Here is a 16,660-nt window from a genome sequence, read left to right on the forward strand (position 1 = left end):
ATTAAAAAAGATAAAATTACAGATATGCCCAGTACAACTATTTAAAAAAGCCTCACTATTTGTATTTTTTAAAAGAAAGACAAGAAAATATGTCAAATAATCATTCTGGCTACCTCTGGGTAGCTGAACTGTAGATAATTTAAATTTTCTTTCCTATGTTTTCTTTGGACTGTCTAAAATTTGAAAAATGAGCATATATAACTCAGTAGAAATATGAGAATATGAGCCTTTGAATTTCCAGCACCTTGTGTGTATTGTGAGCAGCCCTTGAGGAGAACAAATTGGAAAGAGGGGGAGAGGGTGATGAAATCAACACGAACACCAGGCTGCAAGGGGAGTCAGACTTCGAGGAACGTAAAACCAACCCAGACACGCTGTCTACCGGGCAAGTGACCAGCTGCACTGCCCGGGCTGTTTTCCATAACACGTGAAACCCGCTGGTGCTGGCAGCTGCCAACACACTGCTTCTGAAGGGAAGAAAGGGAGCGGAAATTTGGCGTGGGGCAGAGGTTTGGAAGCGGACTCAGCTGGGAGAGCCTTCCCTCTCTGGCCTTTCCGTTCCCAGGCACCTGGGCTCCCACTGGCCCCTGCCATGTTTGCACCGGGCAGTTTTAAGGGTGGAGTTTTGCTCATGTTCCTCATATAAATATACATATATTGATTTCAGAGAGGAAGAGAGAGAGAGAGAGAGAGAGAGAGAGAGAGAGAAACATCAATGATGTGAGAGAATCGTCGATGGCTGCCTCTTGCACGTCCTACACTGGGCATCGAGCCCGCAACCTGGGCATTTGCCCTGACTGGGAGTCGCACCGTGACCTTCTGGTTCATAGGTCGACATTCAACCACTGAGCCACACGGGCTGGGCTGCGCATATTCTTAAAAAAGAATTTGCTGCCTGTTCAAAACACTCGGGTACAGTGCTCGAGGTCCCAGATGCAGGGCTGCCAAGGGCTGCCAGGTCCAGGCAAACAAGAGAGAACTGGAAATCCCAGGAGCCTCCCGCAGCTTTTCTCAGGGCCACTCATCAAAGGATGGAGCCTGCTGGTGGCATCTCGCACTGGGGGCACTGAGGATGGCGTTCGGTGAGGCCATGCGCCTGTCATCTGTCTGTGGGCTCTTGCTGGAACCTTCTCACTGGTCCCTGCTCCACTGCCTGCTCCGTTCTCCTGCTGCCAGGCGCGGAGACTGTTCTTTCCATCCCCCACCCACCCACTCTGTGCCAGGCCCTGGCTGGCTGCCGGAGAGAGCAAGGGACGAGCAAAGCCTGGGAGGAGCTCAAAGTCTGGCAGCAGAGACAGACGTGGAAGCAAATGATGCCAGGCCCGGGGCCATATGGGACCCAGAGGACACTGACTCTGGAATCACAGTGCTTGGGCTCAACCTCCAGCCCAGCCACTTACTAGCTTAGCTGTGTGACCTTGGGCATGTCCTTGAACTTCTCTAAACCTCACTCTCCTCATCTGTGAAAGAGGCAGAATGACAGTATCTCCGAGGGTGACTGTGAAGTTGGGAAGTATATTAAGCAAGAATGTTAAGTTCTTGTAGCCCTAGGATATGAAGGTGCTACTATACACGGAAGATTCTTGTGAGGACTCAATGGCTAATGCACTTAGAAGGGAGCCTAGCCTTAGCTGGTTTGGCTCAGTGGATAGAGCGATAGCCTGCAGACTGAAAGGTCCCAGGTTTGATTCTGGTCAAGGGCATGTGCCCGGGTGGTGGGCTTGATCCCCAGGAGGGGTTGTGCAGGTGGCAGCCGATCAGTGATTCCCTCTTATCATTGATGTTTCTATCTCTCTCCCTTCCTATCTGAAATCAATAAAAATATATTTTAAAAAAAGGGAGCCTCGTCCGTTGTAAATACTTGGTAAAACTTGGTGGTGATGGTGAGGGGTGGTGATGGTTTTTTTAAAAACCTCAGTTCTGCCCTAACCGGTTTGGCTCAGTGGATAGAGCATCAGCCTGCGGACTCAAGGGTCCCAGGTTCGATTCCAGTCAAGGGCATGTACCTTGGTTGTGGGCACAACCCCAGTACGGGGTGTGCAGGAGGCAGCTGAGCGATGTTTCTCTCTCATCGATGTTTCTAACTCTCTATCCCTCTCCCTTCCTCTCTCTAAAAAAAATCAATAAAATATATTTTTAAAAAATAAAAACCACAGTTCTAAGATGATCAAAACATGGGAATGTGGAATGTGACTCGGCAGGTGAGCTGGTCCCTGGTTCCTGCACTCACTCCTTACCTGAATGCTTGGGGAGTGCTGACTATCATGGGCTCTGCATTGAGTTTCTAGTTCAGTGCTGTCCAATAGAAGTTTCTGTGATGCTGGAAATATCCTCTATCTGAGCTGTCCAACACAGAAACCACTACCCACATGTAGCCACTGGGCATTTGAAAGGAGGCTCGCGGCACTGGGGAATCAAAGCTTTCGTTTTATTTAATTTTAATCAATTTAAATTCAAACAGCCTCCCATGACTAGTGACTACCATACTGGACAGTACAGCGATGGTTCCTTGGTCTTTGTGTCATAAAGGTAAGAATGTCTGCCCTTTCCCCACAGAATAAAAAGAAGCTGGTTAGGTCAGACCAGACTGCTGTGGCAGCCAGTGAGCCAGGATTCAGAAAAGGCCTCAATATTGACGTGAACAAGTACAGTACACACATTTGATCAGACCAACCCCACATGTTGGCAGAGGGGGCTGGTGTTAAACGTGAGCCCCGTGACTTGTCACCTGCAGTCGGGAGCAATCTCTCCCCCTTGGCTGGGAAACACTCCTGGGTAACGGAGGCTGAGCTGCTTGAGGAGCCCTGGAGGTGGAGGTGTTAACAGCCTGACGCTCAGGATCTGTCCTGCTGCCTCTCCTCCGGGAAGACACCTGTCACTCCTGCCTCATCCTTCCCTTGCACGCTTGTGGCTAATCTGCTACCCCAGAGCTACTTTAGATCCGTTGGCCACCTCGCTAGGCTAAAGATGGTCATTATATTTGATGCTCAGCATCCTCCCTTGGCCGCTGCTCCAGAGCCCGAGTATCCTGCAGACCGGCCACGTCTGACCTCTGGAATCCATGCATCGTGGAAATTGCAGCGGGATCTATCTGGCATCTCAGGAGGTTAGGGGAGGAAAGGCCCTGCAAGGCTCACTCCAGCCCCCAAAGCCTGGGAAACGTTTACTAGGCCCCTATTATGTGCCAAGCTCTACCAGAGAGCAAAAGTCACCATAAAAGCTTGTTCTTTGCCCTTATGTAACTGAAAAATGGGGATTGGAATAGGTTGGGGAAATAAATGACAAACACACAAAACATGTCATTTCTTGTTATTCACAGAGTGGCTCGTGGCCCAGCGGCATCACTTCACCTGGGAGCTTGTTAGAGATGAAGCATCTCAGGCCCCACCCCAGACCTAATGAACTGAATCTGCATTTTAATGAGCTCCCAGGGGCTTCAAGTGCACATCGATGTTTGAGAAGCCCTGCTGGCGTGTACACCCAGGTTATAAGCACCATTATTATTCAGTGAGAATAATAATGGCCATTACCCATAAAGAGCCTAAAGTGTGCTGGATTTTAAGTGATATATATATATATATATCGAAGAGCTTCATAACAGCCCTCTGAAATAGAATCTATAGTATCTCCCTTTTTTACTGATGAGAAAACTGAGACTCAGAATGGTTAAGTAACTTGTTCAAAGTCACACAGTTAATAAGAGTTAGAACCAAGATATTAACTCAGGCATTCTGGCTCCAGAAAAAAAAAATCCAGAGATATAATTAACGTGCTGTGAAGGTCTTTAATGTTACCTCAAAAGCTTCCAAAAAGCCTTTTCCTACTGAGCAGCAATTAGAATTAATTGTCTCATCTGTAGATGAAGACATTTCTGCTTCACGAAGTTAATGTAAGGATTCAATTAAGCTCTGTTAAGTAAAGTGCCTCCATAGTACATGGCACATAGTAGGTGCTCATCAAATGGTGATTACTTTCCTTTTGGCATTCTAATGCTGCTGTTAAGGAGAGCTTACGAGGTGTCAGATCCAGTTCTGGTCTCATTTCCCTTCTTGAATCCCTTCTGGCTTTTCACTGCTTATAGGAGAAAGTCCTGACGTCTTGGCCAGTCTCTCAACTTTCCTTCCAGTCTAGTTTGTTGCTGTATCCAACACCTTTTCTGAACAAGATCTCATTTTCTTTTCTCTCACCTTCCTGCCCCCCATGAATGCTATCCCCACCCAACATTCATTTGATAGTTTTGATACTCACAGACCTGCCCATATGTGAAGTTGCATAACCTTGCTGCATCTCAGTTTCCTCATCTGTAAAATGGGGAGAGGTAAGACTAGCTCCTACCTCAAGGGGAATTGTGAAGGTTGAATTAGTTAATACATATAAAGGGTATAGAGCAGGGCCTGCCACATACTAAGTGTCAATCAAAATCTCTTATAATATCTAAGAAGAGGTCAACCTAGATTAAAGGAGTAAATCATAATTCTTACCATTAATGGATCAACTGCTATGTTTCCGTGATTATGTATGGCTTTTACAGAAGTTAGTTCACTAGTCATTGAAATTACTCCATGCAGTAGGATTATTATTTCTTGTTTATAGCTAAGGTCTGGGGCCTGGGGCAAGGGAACAGTAGAGCCAGTACTAAGCTGAGGGCTGCCTGAGTTGACAACAGCAATATGGCTCTCTGGGCCATGGGACAGAACGCACAGGTTTCAGAACCTGCTCTGTTCAGTTCCACAAGCATTTATTGAGCAGTTCCTATATGCTATGCACTGACCTAGGCCCTGGATGGACACTCAGTGCATCCTGAGGTGGTAGAAAAGGGTTCTTGGAGGAGGTGATACCCAAAATGAGTCTTGAAGGATGAAATGATAGAGGTAGTCAGATGATGGAGCAGAAGGGAGACAGTATTCCAGGAAGAGGGCAAAACATGTGCAAAGGCACTGAGGTACTGCAAATGTGCTTATGTGCTTATGACTCCAGACATTTCCCTCAGAGAACTCGGCCTCTGTTTTATCATCCTCGACATATCATCCTCACATTCAGCATGCTTGTTCCCAGGTCTCTCGACATTAAATCCCATGTCCAATAATCGAACAGGCATTGAAAAACCTTGCTTTTGAAGATTATTCAATAATAGAGATCAACTATGTATGTCTATTTTGTGAAACAACCAAAAAAATTACATATCCACAGAAAACTAAGGATGGAAGGAAATGCCCCACATGGTCTCAGTGCTTATTCCTGAATGCAGCAGAGACTATGGGTGATCCAACATTCCTTCTTTATTGTTGTTTTGTACTTACCACATTTTATTTAATACGTATATTAGTTTTATATCCTATAAACAGTCAGGAGGATTATTTAACATATTTTAGGGATTAGGGATGAGTCAAACATTATTTCTTTAAAACTATAGCCCATCGATAGCAAAACAAACTCATGAATACAAGCACAGACCAGGGTCTGACTCCAAGAGTTCAAGCACTAGTTCTGCAACTTTAACTACATGATCTTGGGTAAGTTAATCAATGCCAGTTAACATAACTGAAAAAAAGTTTCATCAAACATCCTTACTTTTCCTCATGTAAAATATTCTAATTTTACTTTTTAATTCAATTCTACCTCATTTTTAAAAATGCAGGTTACAACTCAGAACATCAGGGGTCAGCAAATTTTTCTGGAAAAGGCCAGAGTATTTTTCAGCCTCGTGGGCCATGTGATGTCCGTCACAACTAAATCAAAAGTGCAAAAGCAGCCATAAACAATGTGTAAACAAATGAGCATGGCTGTGTTCCAATAAAACTTTATAAAAACAGGCAGTGGGCCAGATTTGGCCTATGGGGTATAGTTTGCCAGGCTCTGCACTGCATTGATTTAATGGCCCATTAATGGGCTGTAACTTACAGTTTGAAACTATTGGGATTAGAGTTTGTTTTCACCCTCGCCGGATGAAATAAATTGCAGCAATGCTCCAGTTACAAATGAATCATGTTTTAAAACATAATTCTAATTATGTTAGAAGGCAACATAATTATTTTCCCCTTAGAATCATTTATATGGTGGCTGAGATGCCAGTCCAGTCCACAGAAGCTCCCATATAGCTCTGCATAAAATAGGCTTAATAGATGGTCCTCTCCTCTATCGCGTCTCATTCGACTGACTCTGAATTTCTCCAGGACCTACTAGCACTGGGCTGGGTATTTGGGGAACTTTTGTGCCAGGTGTGATCACTGCCCTTAGGAAGATGAAGTGGAATTCTTCCCCTGGGAATAGGCTTCTGTATCCCTGCTTAGGGTGCCAGAAACAGCTAGTGAGGTCCTGTGAGATGTGTGGCCAATAATGCTCAAAAGTACTAAATTGTGCAAATGATTCACTTGTGAGTTATTTATTTTATAAAGTAAAATAGAAGAGTATAGTGGAACTTTGTCAACTTTTTTGGTTGCCCAGAATCACTGATGATCTTACTGTGTTTGGAATATTCCCATATGATTAATCCATTGTTCAAGAAGGTAGAAATTCACCTTCCCAGACTCCCTTGCAGCTATGGTGCAGGCATGTGGCCTGGGCCCCACTGATTGGGAAGCAAGTGGTGTGACATGGGTGGAATATAGAGCTGACAGGGTGTTAGCAGAGACACTGAGCTTTCAGGGATAATGGTGACAGAGGTCCTGTTGGGAGTGTACAATGCCCAGCCTCAGTGGTGTGAGGTCAAGTGTCTGTGCCCAGCCCTTGAGAATGGGAGGTCTCTGCTGGATGGGGTGCAACTTGGGCATTGTTCCAGCTTGTGTATCCTCAAAGCCGGGTTCTCTGGCTTCAATGTCCACCAGCAGTCTTAAGCTCTACTAAACTTTTAGACTCATGGGACTACCATAGGACAACATCAGATGTCCCTTTTAGTGGAAGTCCTAATAGCAATGCACCCAGCCATTCCAGAGCTATCTTCTGTCCAGGTGACACTCAGGTGCAAGGAGAGGAGATCCACTCGGGGGGATGTGAAAACTTCCCTAGTTTATGAACCCCAATATCTCTTGTAACAATTCCATAGAAATAGCTGCTAAGGCTCCTGTGCAAACATTGCCAGTTATCAGAGTCAATGAATTCAAAGCAGCCCCAAGCTCTGGATGTTTATGAAGTCTTTATAGGACTACCAAACCAGATCTAATGGATCAATCTAGGGTTAATCTGACCACAAGCAATGTTGCTAAATAACACAGTTAATACTGAAAATTTTAGCAGGTTTCCAGAGAAACAGAGTTAGCGAATTAACCCAGGTCAAATTCTCATGAGGAAGGAAAACGTATTTGGTAATCTCTGTCTATACTGGACCCCTCAGAAGTTTTATTTTCTGCTTTAAGCAGCCATAGTAGGCTCAACTTTTACAACTAAGCATTCCTAGAGTTTGTTTCCAGCCTTGCAAGTGTTGCTTGCATCAAGGATGCTTCCACTCACTTGGAGTAGGAGACATTCCTTAATGGGAAAGAATGGGGAAGAGTTATACCTAGAATGCTGGAAATTTCACATAACCCTGGATCTGTCCATTGGAGCATGTTGAAATTTGAAAAATCACTGTGTCACAAAGGCCACAGATGAAAAAGCATTAAGAACAGATATATCTGAGATGATCTTTCAATAGCGTGAATGTCTTGGAAGATGTATTTGGGTACCATTAACTTCTAGTGTCAGTTGTGTTTGCCTTATTAAACTGATTTCTTCAAGTGTCAGGGCTTCCATTTGTTAAGACTATTTTGCTTCTCCCTCTAGTTTTCCTCAAATAAGTCATTGGTGATGGTATACTTGGGGTTGTGGTTGAGATTCCCCTAGTAGACAGTCCGCCACATCGTACAGCTCTTCTTGCAAAAGGACTGAGAGCTGCCACTGCCGAGTTCACATTCTGGTTTGTTTTTAGTGAGGCTGGGGGAGAGTAGAACTGCCTAACTGTCTAATGTTCTAGGTGAAGCTGATCAACGTCTCTCTGAGGCATTACCAGCTACCGCAGGCAACAGAATACTCCTATTTATCCTACTATTTATCATTTTGTGGCAACAAATTACTGAAATCATCCATAACCAAAATGCACCTAGGAATCACTGACACTTTCAGTAATGATAGAGGGAAAGAAAATCTTATCATGGTTTATGATGGTTCCATTTTAAAACAGTAGCCTCACGTGGCCCCTACCCTCAAAATTAAGGAGAAGAAATATTGCCTAATCATAATCTCACAAGATTTATTTGGGTTTTCCTTTTAATAAAAATATCTGAGGTACCCGAAAGATTTCAGAAGTTCCAAAAACAGAAGCCAAAGTTCTGGAGAAATTTAAATGACAGAAATTTCAGACTGGCACTGAGTTTCTTCAAAATCCCCCAGTGAAAAATGAAGCTATCCAAAACAAACGCAGCAGCCCTAAAGCTGTGCCCGCATGAGAGAGTAAAATGGTGCCCGTGGGCCTTGTTCCAAATGCTCCGGCCAAGAAAGGCTCCTCTGACAAGGAGAAATGGTTTCAGGCACAACACAATCTGTATTTCCGTCAACCGATATTTCTCAGCCTTTCTGCTGGGCATGAGCAAAAGCATACTATTCTTCAGACCCGTTCCCGGAAGAACTTCTAGACTCGTGGAAAACCTTATCGGCACCGTGGCCCTTCCTGCCTTTGCCAGAATAGAAGTAAAGGGTCAAGGAAATCTTGTTTGATTTTTTTTGGGGAGGGGGAGTGGGGGAGAGGAGACAGAAAGAGAGAGAAGAAAGCAACTCCTGATTCAAGTTCTACCTCCCGCTGGAAATGCCTTGTTGATGGAGGATTTAGGATGCAATCGGTGTAAACACTTGACTGAAACAGTTAGAGGCTCTCTCTTGTCTGAAGGAAATGTATGTTTTCAGGTGCTAAACACCAATGCCTGTCCTATCAGGGAAAGGAAGAAATAGCTTTTGTCTAGAAGGAATCACACACAGGCTTCTGTAGGGACATGATAACAGTATTTTAGAACAACAACAACAACAACAAAAGGGCATAACATCAGCTACTTTTGGGGAGACGCGGACAAAGGGAGGTCCCCTTGTACCAGGCATGGCACTGGATGTCTTAGCTACAAATCTAACTCCTTGTGGACGCCTGTCCGTGAGGATGGGCTTGTTCGCATTTAAAGCTGAGGAAATGATCTGCTCAAGGTCTCAGAGCTGGAAGAAACAGAGCTGGGACCCACACTCAGAGGCCCACCTGACTCCTAAATCCATGCCCTTCCCAGAGGACCAAAGTGAACAGAACTCAAACACGACATGCGCCACTTTGTGTTTTGTGTTGTTGCCTGAAAATCCAACCAAAAAGGAATGGAAAGACCGAGATACACGACTCCAACAGATCCCGGGCCATGTTCCCTTTCCCGTCCTCCCCGGCGGCTCATCCTCATGAAAACTTGTCCCAGAAAGTGGAAACCTTAGGGGTCTTCCTAGAATGGAGGTCAGAGGAGGGGATGTCTGGCTGGGAATGGTGAAGGGGGGTCATCTGCTTAGAGGTGGGAGCTGAAGGCGTGAGGGGTTGAGTCAGAGAAAATGTGCTTTGTATGAGCAGTGGATGGGGGCCGGGGGCTGCAGACACAGGCTCTCCACAGGCCAACGGTTTCCATTCTCTCCACTCTCAGGATTCACACTCACAGAAAGCGGCGTCTTGGTGTGTCAGACCGAGCTTATTTCTGCCTGGGGACCAGGGACATTTTGCCATCTCTCATTTGGGGCATGTTTGGCACAGGAAGAGAGGCACAGGGTACCCACTGATTTGGCCTGGATAGTGGGAGACGTGAGTAAGCCCCTGATTTAAGCTAACTCCAGACTGGATTGAAATCTTAACGCTAACTGGGGATTTGTTTTTTTTTGTTTTTTTTTAAAGGCAAGTTCTGTCTAGCCCACGCTCCATCTTCTTCCCCAAACTGAAAGCCAAGAGAGGCGGTTTTGTGGCAGAGCCCACTTCCAAGGCCGAATGCATTCTGGCAGGCACAGAGCAGCCAACGAGAATTTTAAAACAACTTGGAAACATGTAACAGAGAAAGGAAAACTGCACGGAGGCCAAATGGGAATTGTTTAGCTTCATGCAGATAATATCTACAACAATAAAAAGCGAACATTTACTGAGCACTTACTATGTGCCGGGCACTATTCCATTCATCTAATCTTCCAACAGCCCCATGAAAGGGTTACTCTTAGTAGTCCTACAATGCAGATAAAGAAGCTGAGGCACAAGAGGTCAAGGCCCTTTCCCAAGGCCCCCTGGATTAAAAAAATATTTTTATTGATTTTTAGAGAGAGAGAGAGAAAAGGAGAAGGAGAGAGAGAAACATGGATCGGCTGCCTCCCGCGCATCCCCTATTGGGGATTGAGAACTGCAACCCAGGCATGTGCCCTGACTGGGAATCGAACTGGCAACCTTGTGGTACACAGATGATGCCCAACCAACTGAGCCACGCCGGCTGGGGCAGGCCCCCTGGCTTTTCATTGGAAGAGCCTGGATTTGAACTCAGTGTCTGAGTCACAGAGCCTGCTCTCTTAACCACTGTTCTGATCGACAGGGGTCACTACCACGGGAGCTGGAGCAAAGAGGCCTGCGTGGAGGGGGGGCCTGATTCGTGAGACACTGGGAGGTGAGCTCTGTGGATATTTTCCCAGAGAAAGAGGGGCTGCCTGCAGGGTAGTTTCTGATGCCCTGCCTCTGACAGGGTGGAACTTGGGAACCACTTAGCTCAGCCACTGGTTTACAGATGGGGAAACTGAGACACGGGGAAGCAGAAGGATGGAGCCAAGGAGCAGCAGAAGCCGGGTCAGAGGGGGCATTGTCTCCCAGGAAGCTCTCCCTTCTTTCTCCCCTGGTTTTCTTTCCTGTGAGGATGCTGCTTCCCCCAGCAAACCAGTCTCCCACCCCTCTGCGTGGCCCATTCTGGATGAGCAGGTATTGACGATCTAACCCTTCTTCCCCTCGGAGAGTCTCGGGCAGCCAGAATGAAATGCAGGTACCACTCCTGGAGCTGGCATCCCCCCAAAGGTGCCTTCATAAGGAGGCTACCTTGCACTACCCAGACCTTCACCTCCCCCAGAATTTGCAGACTTGCTCTTCTGACCTAGGTCATTTTTATTTTATTTTATTTTTTTTTAACCTGGAACTGGACCTGCTCTATGAAATCCCACTTCCAAGACTCCACCAGGGTCTCAGGTACCTCCTCAGGCCCTTGGTTCCCATCTGGACCTCTCCAGTGAATCTCTGGGAGCTGGACAATCCTGATCCCAGCATCCCTCCCCTCCCCAACCCCGCGCCTCCATGGAAGAAGGCAGTGCCCACCCTCCCACCAGTAGGCAGTGATGGCCAGAGGGGAGCTCTCCTCTTTGGCGAAGTGAAGGCCGGTCTTACCTTTCCACCTGGAGGTTGACTTTGGAAGGCTCCACGTTGGGATTTTCCCACTCCATTTGCGGGCAGTGCATGAAATAGCAAAGGGTGTACAGGGCCTCAGGCTCCCAGTAGAGCGCCCCCTGCTTGTGGTGCAGGGGGGTGCCGTTGCCGTGGTGCTTGGCATTGAGGGGCTGCAGGTGGTGCATTGCTCGGGACACCAGGTCGCCTGTAGACAGAAGTAAGAGTTCAGATCCCTCAGGAAGCAAAGACTTGCAGAAAAGATGTGCCTGAAGATCCCTGAGAAATCCTGTTTCATCGACAAAGCAAACTGAGACTCAAGGTGTCAAGGGTAGTCAGAAGCAGAGACAGATTTCAACCTGGACACGTGTGACTCTCATGCCTGCGGTCTTCAACCTCTTTTTCTGAGTGAAGCCCAGTGCCGCCTGGTCCAGCTCCAAGTCGGTCTTAAGGAAAGCTGGCATTTTGCAGCCAAGGTGTTAACAGATGCCATTTACCCTGGATTCAGTAATTCCATTTCTGGGACTCTGTCCCAAAGTTGGAATCCAAAATGCAGCAAAATCTTCACGCACAAGGATTTTCACCCAAACCTTATTTACAGGGTCCACAAGTTGACAAAGAAACAAATGTTTAAGAATAAGAGTGTGGTTAAATAACTCTGGTACATCCACACGATACCATCATCAACTTATGCAAGTCATTAAAAATGTTTACATAGAGGTGCAATGTCACAAAAAATCCTGATGTTAAAATGGTGAGTGCGAAAAGAGTGAAATTCAAAACTGCATACAGTGTGATTAGGATTATGCTATTAAAAAGTATGTACTGAGTAAATATTTTAAAAAAAATCAAAACTTTGACTACGGATTTGTCTGCCTAGTGGGATTGTGGGTAATATTCCTTTATATCCAACATTTCTGTAGTTTCTGGGTTTTGCGTTATGGAATGTGCTGCTTGGTAGGTACTATTGGAATAATAAGCTTCCTGAAGTAGTATTTTTTATTTTCTTGTACCTTCCATCTCAGGTCAACTTGGAGCACACTCACCTTTCCATCTGTTTTTCTTGAGAGCTCCCATAAAAAAAGCTCAAAACAAACAAACAAAAACCAAAAGGGAGTGGAGAAAAGAAAAGGGTCCGTGTTTAGGGCCCCGGCACCACTCCTCTATCCTCCAAGACACTGGGGAGCCTTTTGCCTTGGGTGGGCTAACCATCTCCTCTGAGCATCATTCAGCTCGCCCTGCACTTCCGGGTTCCCTGCTTCTGTTCTTATTGTTTCACACCTTAGAGTGCTCATCCTTTCATGCTCCCAACTACTGAAGACCTTCAAGGCTGTGATCAAATGCCTCTTCCTACATGAAGCCCTCCAGAATGCCCCCAGTCAGAATCAATCTCCCCTTCCCCTGTGTATCTGCAACACCTGCTAATATGACTAAAACATTACTTGTTTAATTCTGTCATGTTTCCCAGTTATCTATCCACACATCTATGGAGCCTCAAGGGCAGAGACCATGACTTATTCCTTGTTCTGTTCCTGTACAGTGGCTAGGAAGGTGCTCTCTGGACTCAGACTACCATCATCACCACCATCATCATTTCCATCAACATCATCATCATCACCATCATTTCATCATCATTTCTATCAACATCATCATCATCACCATCATTATCAGCCTGGTGCTTGGATCAGAGGCCCCAAGGTTGTCTGAGCAGGGCTGGCCGTTGGAGATGAAATTGACACAGGGATTCTACAACCACTAGTTCCACTTTAAACCCTGCTTTATGTATGTGCCCTCTGCTGCCTCACCTGCCAGCTTCATGACACCCAAACCATAAGTCACTTGTAACGAGCAGCCCTGAGTCTGGGCAGCGGGAGCCTGGCTCTAGGAACCGACTTGAACATCCATGTGTAACCATGTGGGAATCACCATCATGACTTCCCTCGTAATCTGTGTGCCGCAGGTACAATTTATTTACTTAATATTTTCTTTAAATTGGCTCATTCTTTTCCCACAAATAAATTCGTTGGAAAAGGAAACCTCCTATCAGTGCCATAAATGGAAAACCAATATTTTTCTGGTACTCATAAAAAATTCATGCAAATTAAAAATTTAGTGTTTTCTGTATCACCTACAACCGTCTCCAGTGCTGCTGTTTGGGAAACGCTACTGTAACCTGCCAGACTCAGGTTATCAGCGCATCTCCGACTAAGCCATCCTCCTGCACGCCCCCGTGAGTGCCCTGGGACAAAGGGCCTCACGTGCCAGCAGTCGGCGCCTCTGTTAGCCTGAGCTTAGGCAGCGCCTTCACATCCTCCTCTGCTCTTCATTTCATCGTCGGTCAGCTACCACTCACTACAGCACATTTCAAACCTCCCACAACCCTGGGACTGGAGGCAGCTAGACTCTAGGAAGAGCCATCTGCATTTCAAACAAGGAGAGAGACCCCCTTGTCCAAGCAAGTAGGGCTGTTTTGTTTTGTCCCCCTTCCCCCCCACCCCCCGGCTTTTTTTTCCTGGTGACACATTGGATAGACAACCCAGAAAACCTTTTTACACACAGCTTTAAATTAATGGCCCTGTTGTGATTGCCTCATTGAGTGGGAGCAACAAGTTCATGGTTAAGTGTGAAAAGATTACAAGAGGAGGCATTTTTTAATGAAGTCCTCAGTTTTTCCCTTTAAACAGCAGGAAGCAATTACTATAATTGATGACTGTCCAATGGGCGGTTAATTGGGAGCTTGGGGGCAAGACTGGGATGTCCCCAGGAGAGTCCAGGCAAGATCTCAGAGGACGCGGGTACGGGATGGGACAGAACCAAATGTAGAGTCAAGTTGGTTCAAGAGTGAGAAAACCCAGGGCCTCTGCTTTCCCCTCTGGCCTCAGTGGGGAGACTAGGTGGACCCAATACCCCCAGATGTCCTCACTGGTTCAGGGAAAGTGACCTGGACTGCCTGCCAGACTCTAAGTCACCTGTGATGTTCAGTACATCACCTAGCAAAATTCCTAGGGCTTCTCCTGGCCAGCTTGGTTCAGTGGATAGAGCGTTGGCCTGCGGACTGAAGGGTCCCAGGTTCGATGCCGGCCAAGGGCACATGCCTGGGTTGTGTGCTTGTTCCCTGGTGGGGGATGTGCAGGAGGCAGCCAATCAATGATTCTTTCTCATCATTGACGTTTCTCTCTCTCCTTCTCCCTTCCTCTCTGAAGTCAATAAAGAAATATATTTTTAAAAAAATTCCTAGGGCTTCTGGTTAAAGAATCACCAGGCTGTGAATGTTTGGGGATCTTTGTGGGATCTTGATTTAGCTTCTCATTCAAATATTTTAGACATACAGAGGTTCAGTTCTACTTCTCTGAATTCAAAATTCAGTTCAATCGAATATTTACCATTTTACTGGAGTTTCATGAAGAGTTCCCCTCACCTGTAACATTTTCTTCAGCTTCATTTATTTATTTTCTTACAGACTAGTTCACTGTGGGTCATTCATTTACTTGTTTGACATGCAACGGGTATTCCCCAAGCTATGGGCAATGTGTTAGGTGCTCAGAAGGCAAAACTGAATTGGACACAGCACAGCAAAGTAGAAAAAGAAAAACAACAACTGGGTTTGAATTATGACTCTGCCTTGGGGCAGGCATTTATCCTTCCAAGTCTCAGTTTTCTTATCTGTGAAATGGGAACATTAATACCATTAATGTATTTAAAGCACTTGGCACACAGTAGGGGCTCCAGAAATAGTGGGTGCGTTTTCACCCCAAGCCATAAGAGGGTCCAAGCTCCAGCCCTTCAGCTCACAGGCGAGGTTGATCTAAGACAAGTTGTTTATCCTCTTCTCACCTCCACTGCCATGTCAATGTGGACAGTAATGGCCATAGTGGAGATAATTCATATAGATTTTTCATAGTTTCCTAGTTCAACAACATCAGCTGCTGCTGATACGATTACTGGCTATTAAGAAGGTCGCGGTCAGGGGCTCTGCCCTCCAACCTGGACGACAGCCGGATTCAAGAGCTGTGATGGCTGGGAAGAAATTCTCTCCACCTCGTCTTTGCTGGAAAAACAGTGGTTTCTAGAATCTACTCCGGCAGAGTAACCTCTGAATATGAAGAACAGCTCTTTGTGCACAGAGAGAGCAAGGCTGTATTGATTCAGACCACAGTGCAAGCTGGTCTAAATTACAGGCAGGCCAGCAAAGAAGGCAATTTCATTATCTGTAGTCGCCCACGTGGCTTACCAATGCGCTTCCTCGCATATGTTCTATGGGGCCCCGCTTAATGAATGTACAAAACCCACTGACAATTAGCAGCACCCATTTGTGTGCCAACAATTCATATGCGAAAGTCAACATTCAACCGCAATGACAGCATTTAATTTGCAGAGCAAATTGTCCTTAAAAACAATTTAGGCCACAAGCTGCTCCCGCAGACTGCCTGCTTAGGTGAAGTGCAGATATTTTAGCAAATCCTTTCTTCTTCTTTTTAAAACAGTATTTTTTAAAAATTAATTTCAGAGAAGAAGGGAGAGGGAGAGAGAGATAGAAACATCAATGATGACAGAGAATCATTGATTGGCTGCCTCCTGAGGGGTCCTAACTATACTCCAGGACAAACCTTTGAGACCACAAGAGATCAAAGTGTGTGGGCCAGAGGAGTGGTGCCCATGCTATGGCCATGCAGACATGACCACACTGTGGCCAGGTTCTGCGTTTCTAGGGTCCTGTCCTGGGTGCATCTTAGCATTTCTTCTGAGAGTGATGTTTCCTGAAGGGAGCTGCTCGGACCCTCTATATCTCAATCCCCGGGGAGCTGTTAAAAGGCAGACGTTCCCTCATCCCGTTGCAATGGTTGCAGATGTCTCAAAATATCTTCGCACACATCACCACCTCCAACTAATGGGGTCATCAGAGCTGCTGCTAGAACTTGCTAATGTGCTACTGAAAAAGCACATAATTACTACACCACAATTTAGATGAAAATCTTAGTGTAATTGGTTTCTTTTGTAAACACAGGCACTTCATTTTATGCATTTAAAAATATTCTGCGGCAGGGTCCATGGGCTCCACCAGATAGCCAAAGGGGTCCATGGAACCCAAACGTTTAAGAAAAATCAAGTGAATGACAGGCAACGGGGAGTCCCTGTGACTTTGGGGGTTTAATGAGAACGGAAATGCAGTTTCCAAGTTCAGGTGCCAGGAAAGTAGATTTAGTGACCGCAAGGACCCCCTACGGCTTGAGTCAGCGACTACCTCGCTTCCCAGAGGTTCCACATGCCTGTCCTGGT

At 46.0% G+C, this 16,660-nt stretch overlaps 1 protein-coding gene across 1 annotated transcript in view; it reads right to left on the reverse strand.

Moving 5' to 3' along the window:
- BTBD11 (BTB (POZ) domain containing 11) overlaps positions 1-16,660 on the reverse strand; it is a 291,756-nt gene that overhangs the window by 102,554 nt on the left and 172,542 nt on the right. The window contains exons 4-6 of the mRNA XM_015567574.1: positions 11,387-11,591; positions 5,637-5,729; positions 383-467 (exon numbers count right to left, since the gene is read on the reverse strand). Coding sequence (XP_015423060.1) covers positions 383-467; positions 5,637-5,729; positions 11,387-11,591 — 383 coding nt within the window. The remainder of the gene's footprint in view (positions 1-382; positions 468-5,636; positions 5,730-11,386; positions 11,592-16,660) is intronic.

The sequence above is a fragment of the Myotis davidii genome, unplaced genomic scaffold, assembly GCF_000327345.1.
Source record: "Myotis davidii unplaced genomic scaffold, ASM32734v1 scaffold120, whole genome shotgun sequence".
In the NCBI taxonomy this organism is placed as follows: Eukaryota; Metazoa; Chordata; class Mammalia; order Chiroptera; family Vespertilionidae; genus Myotis; species Myotis davidii.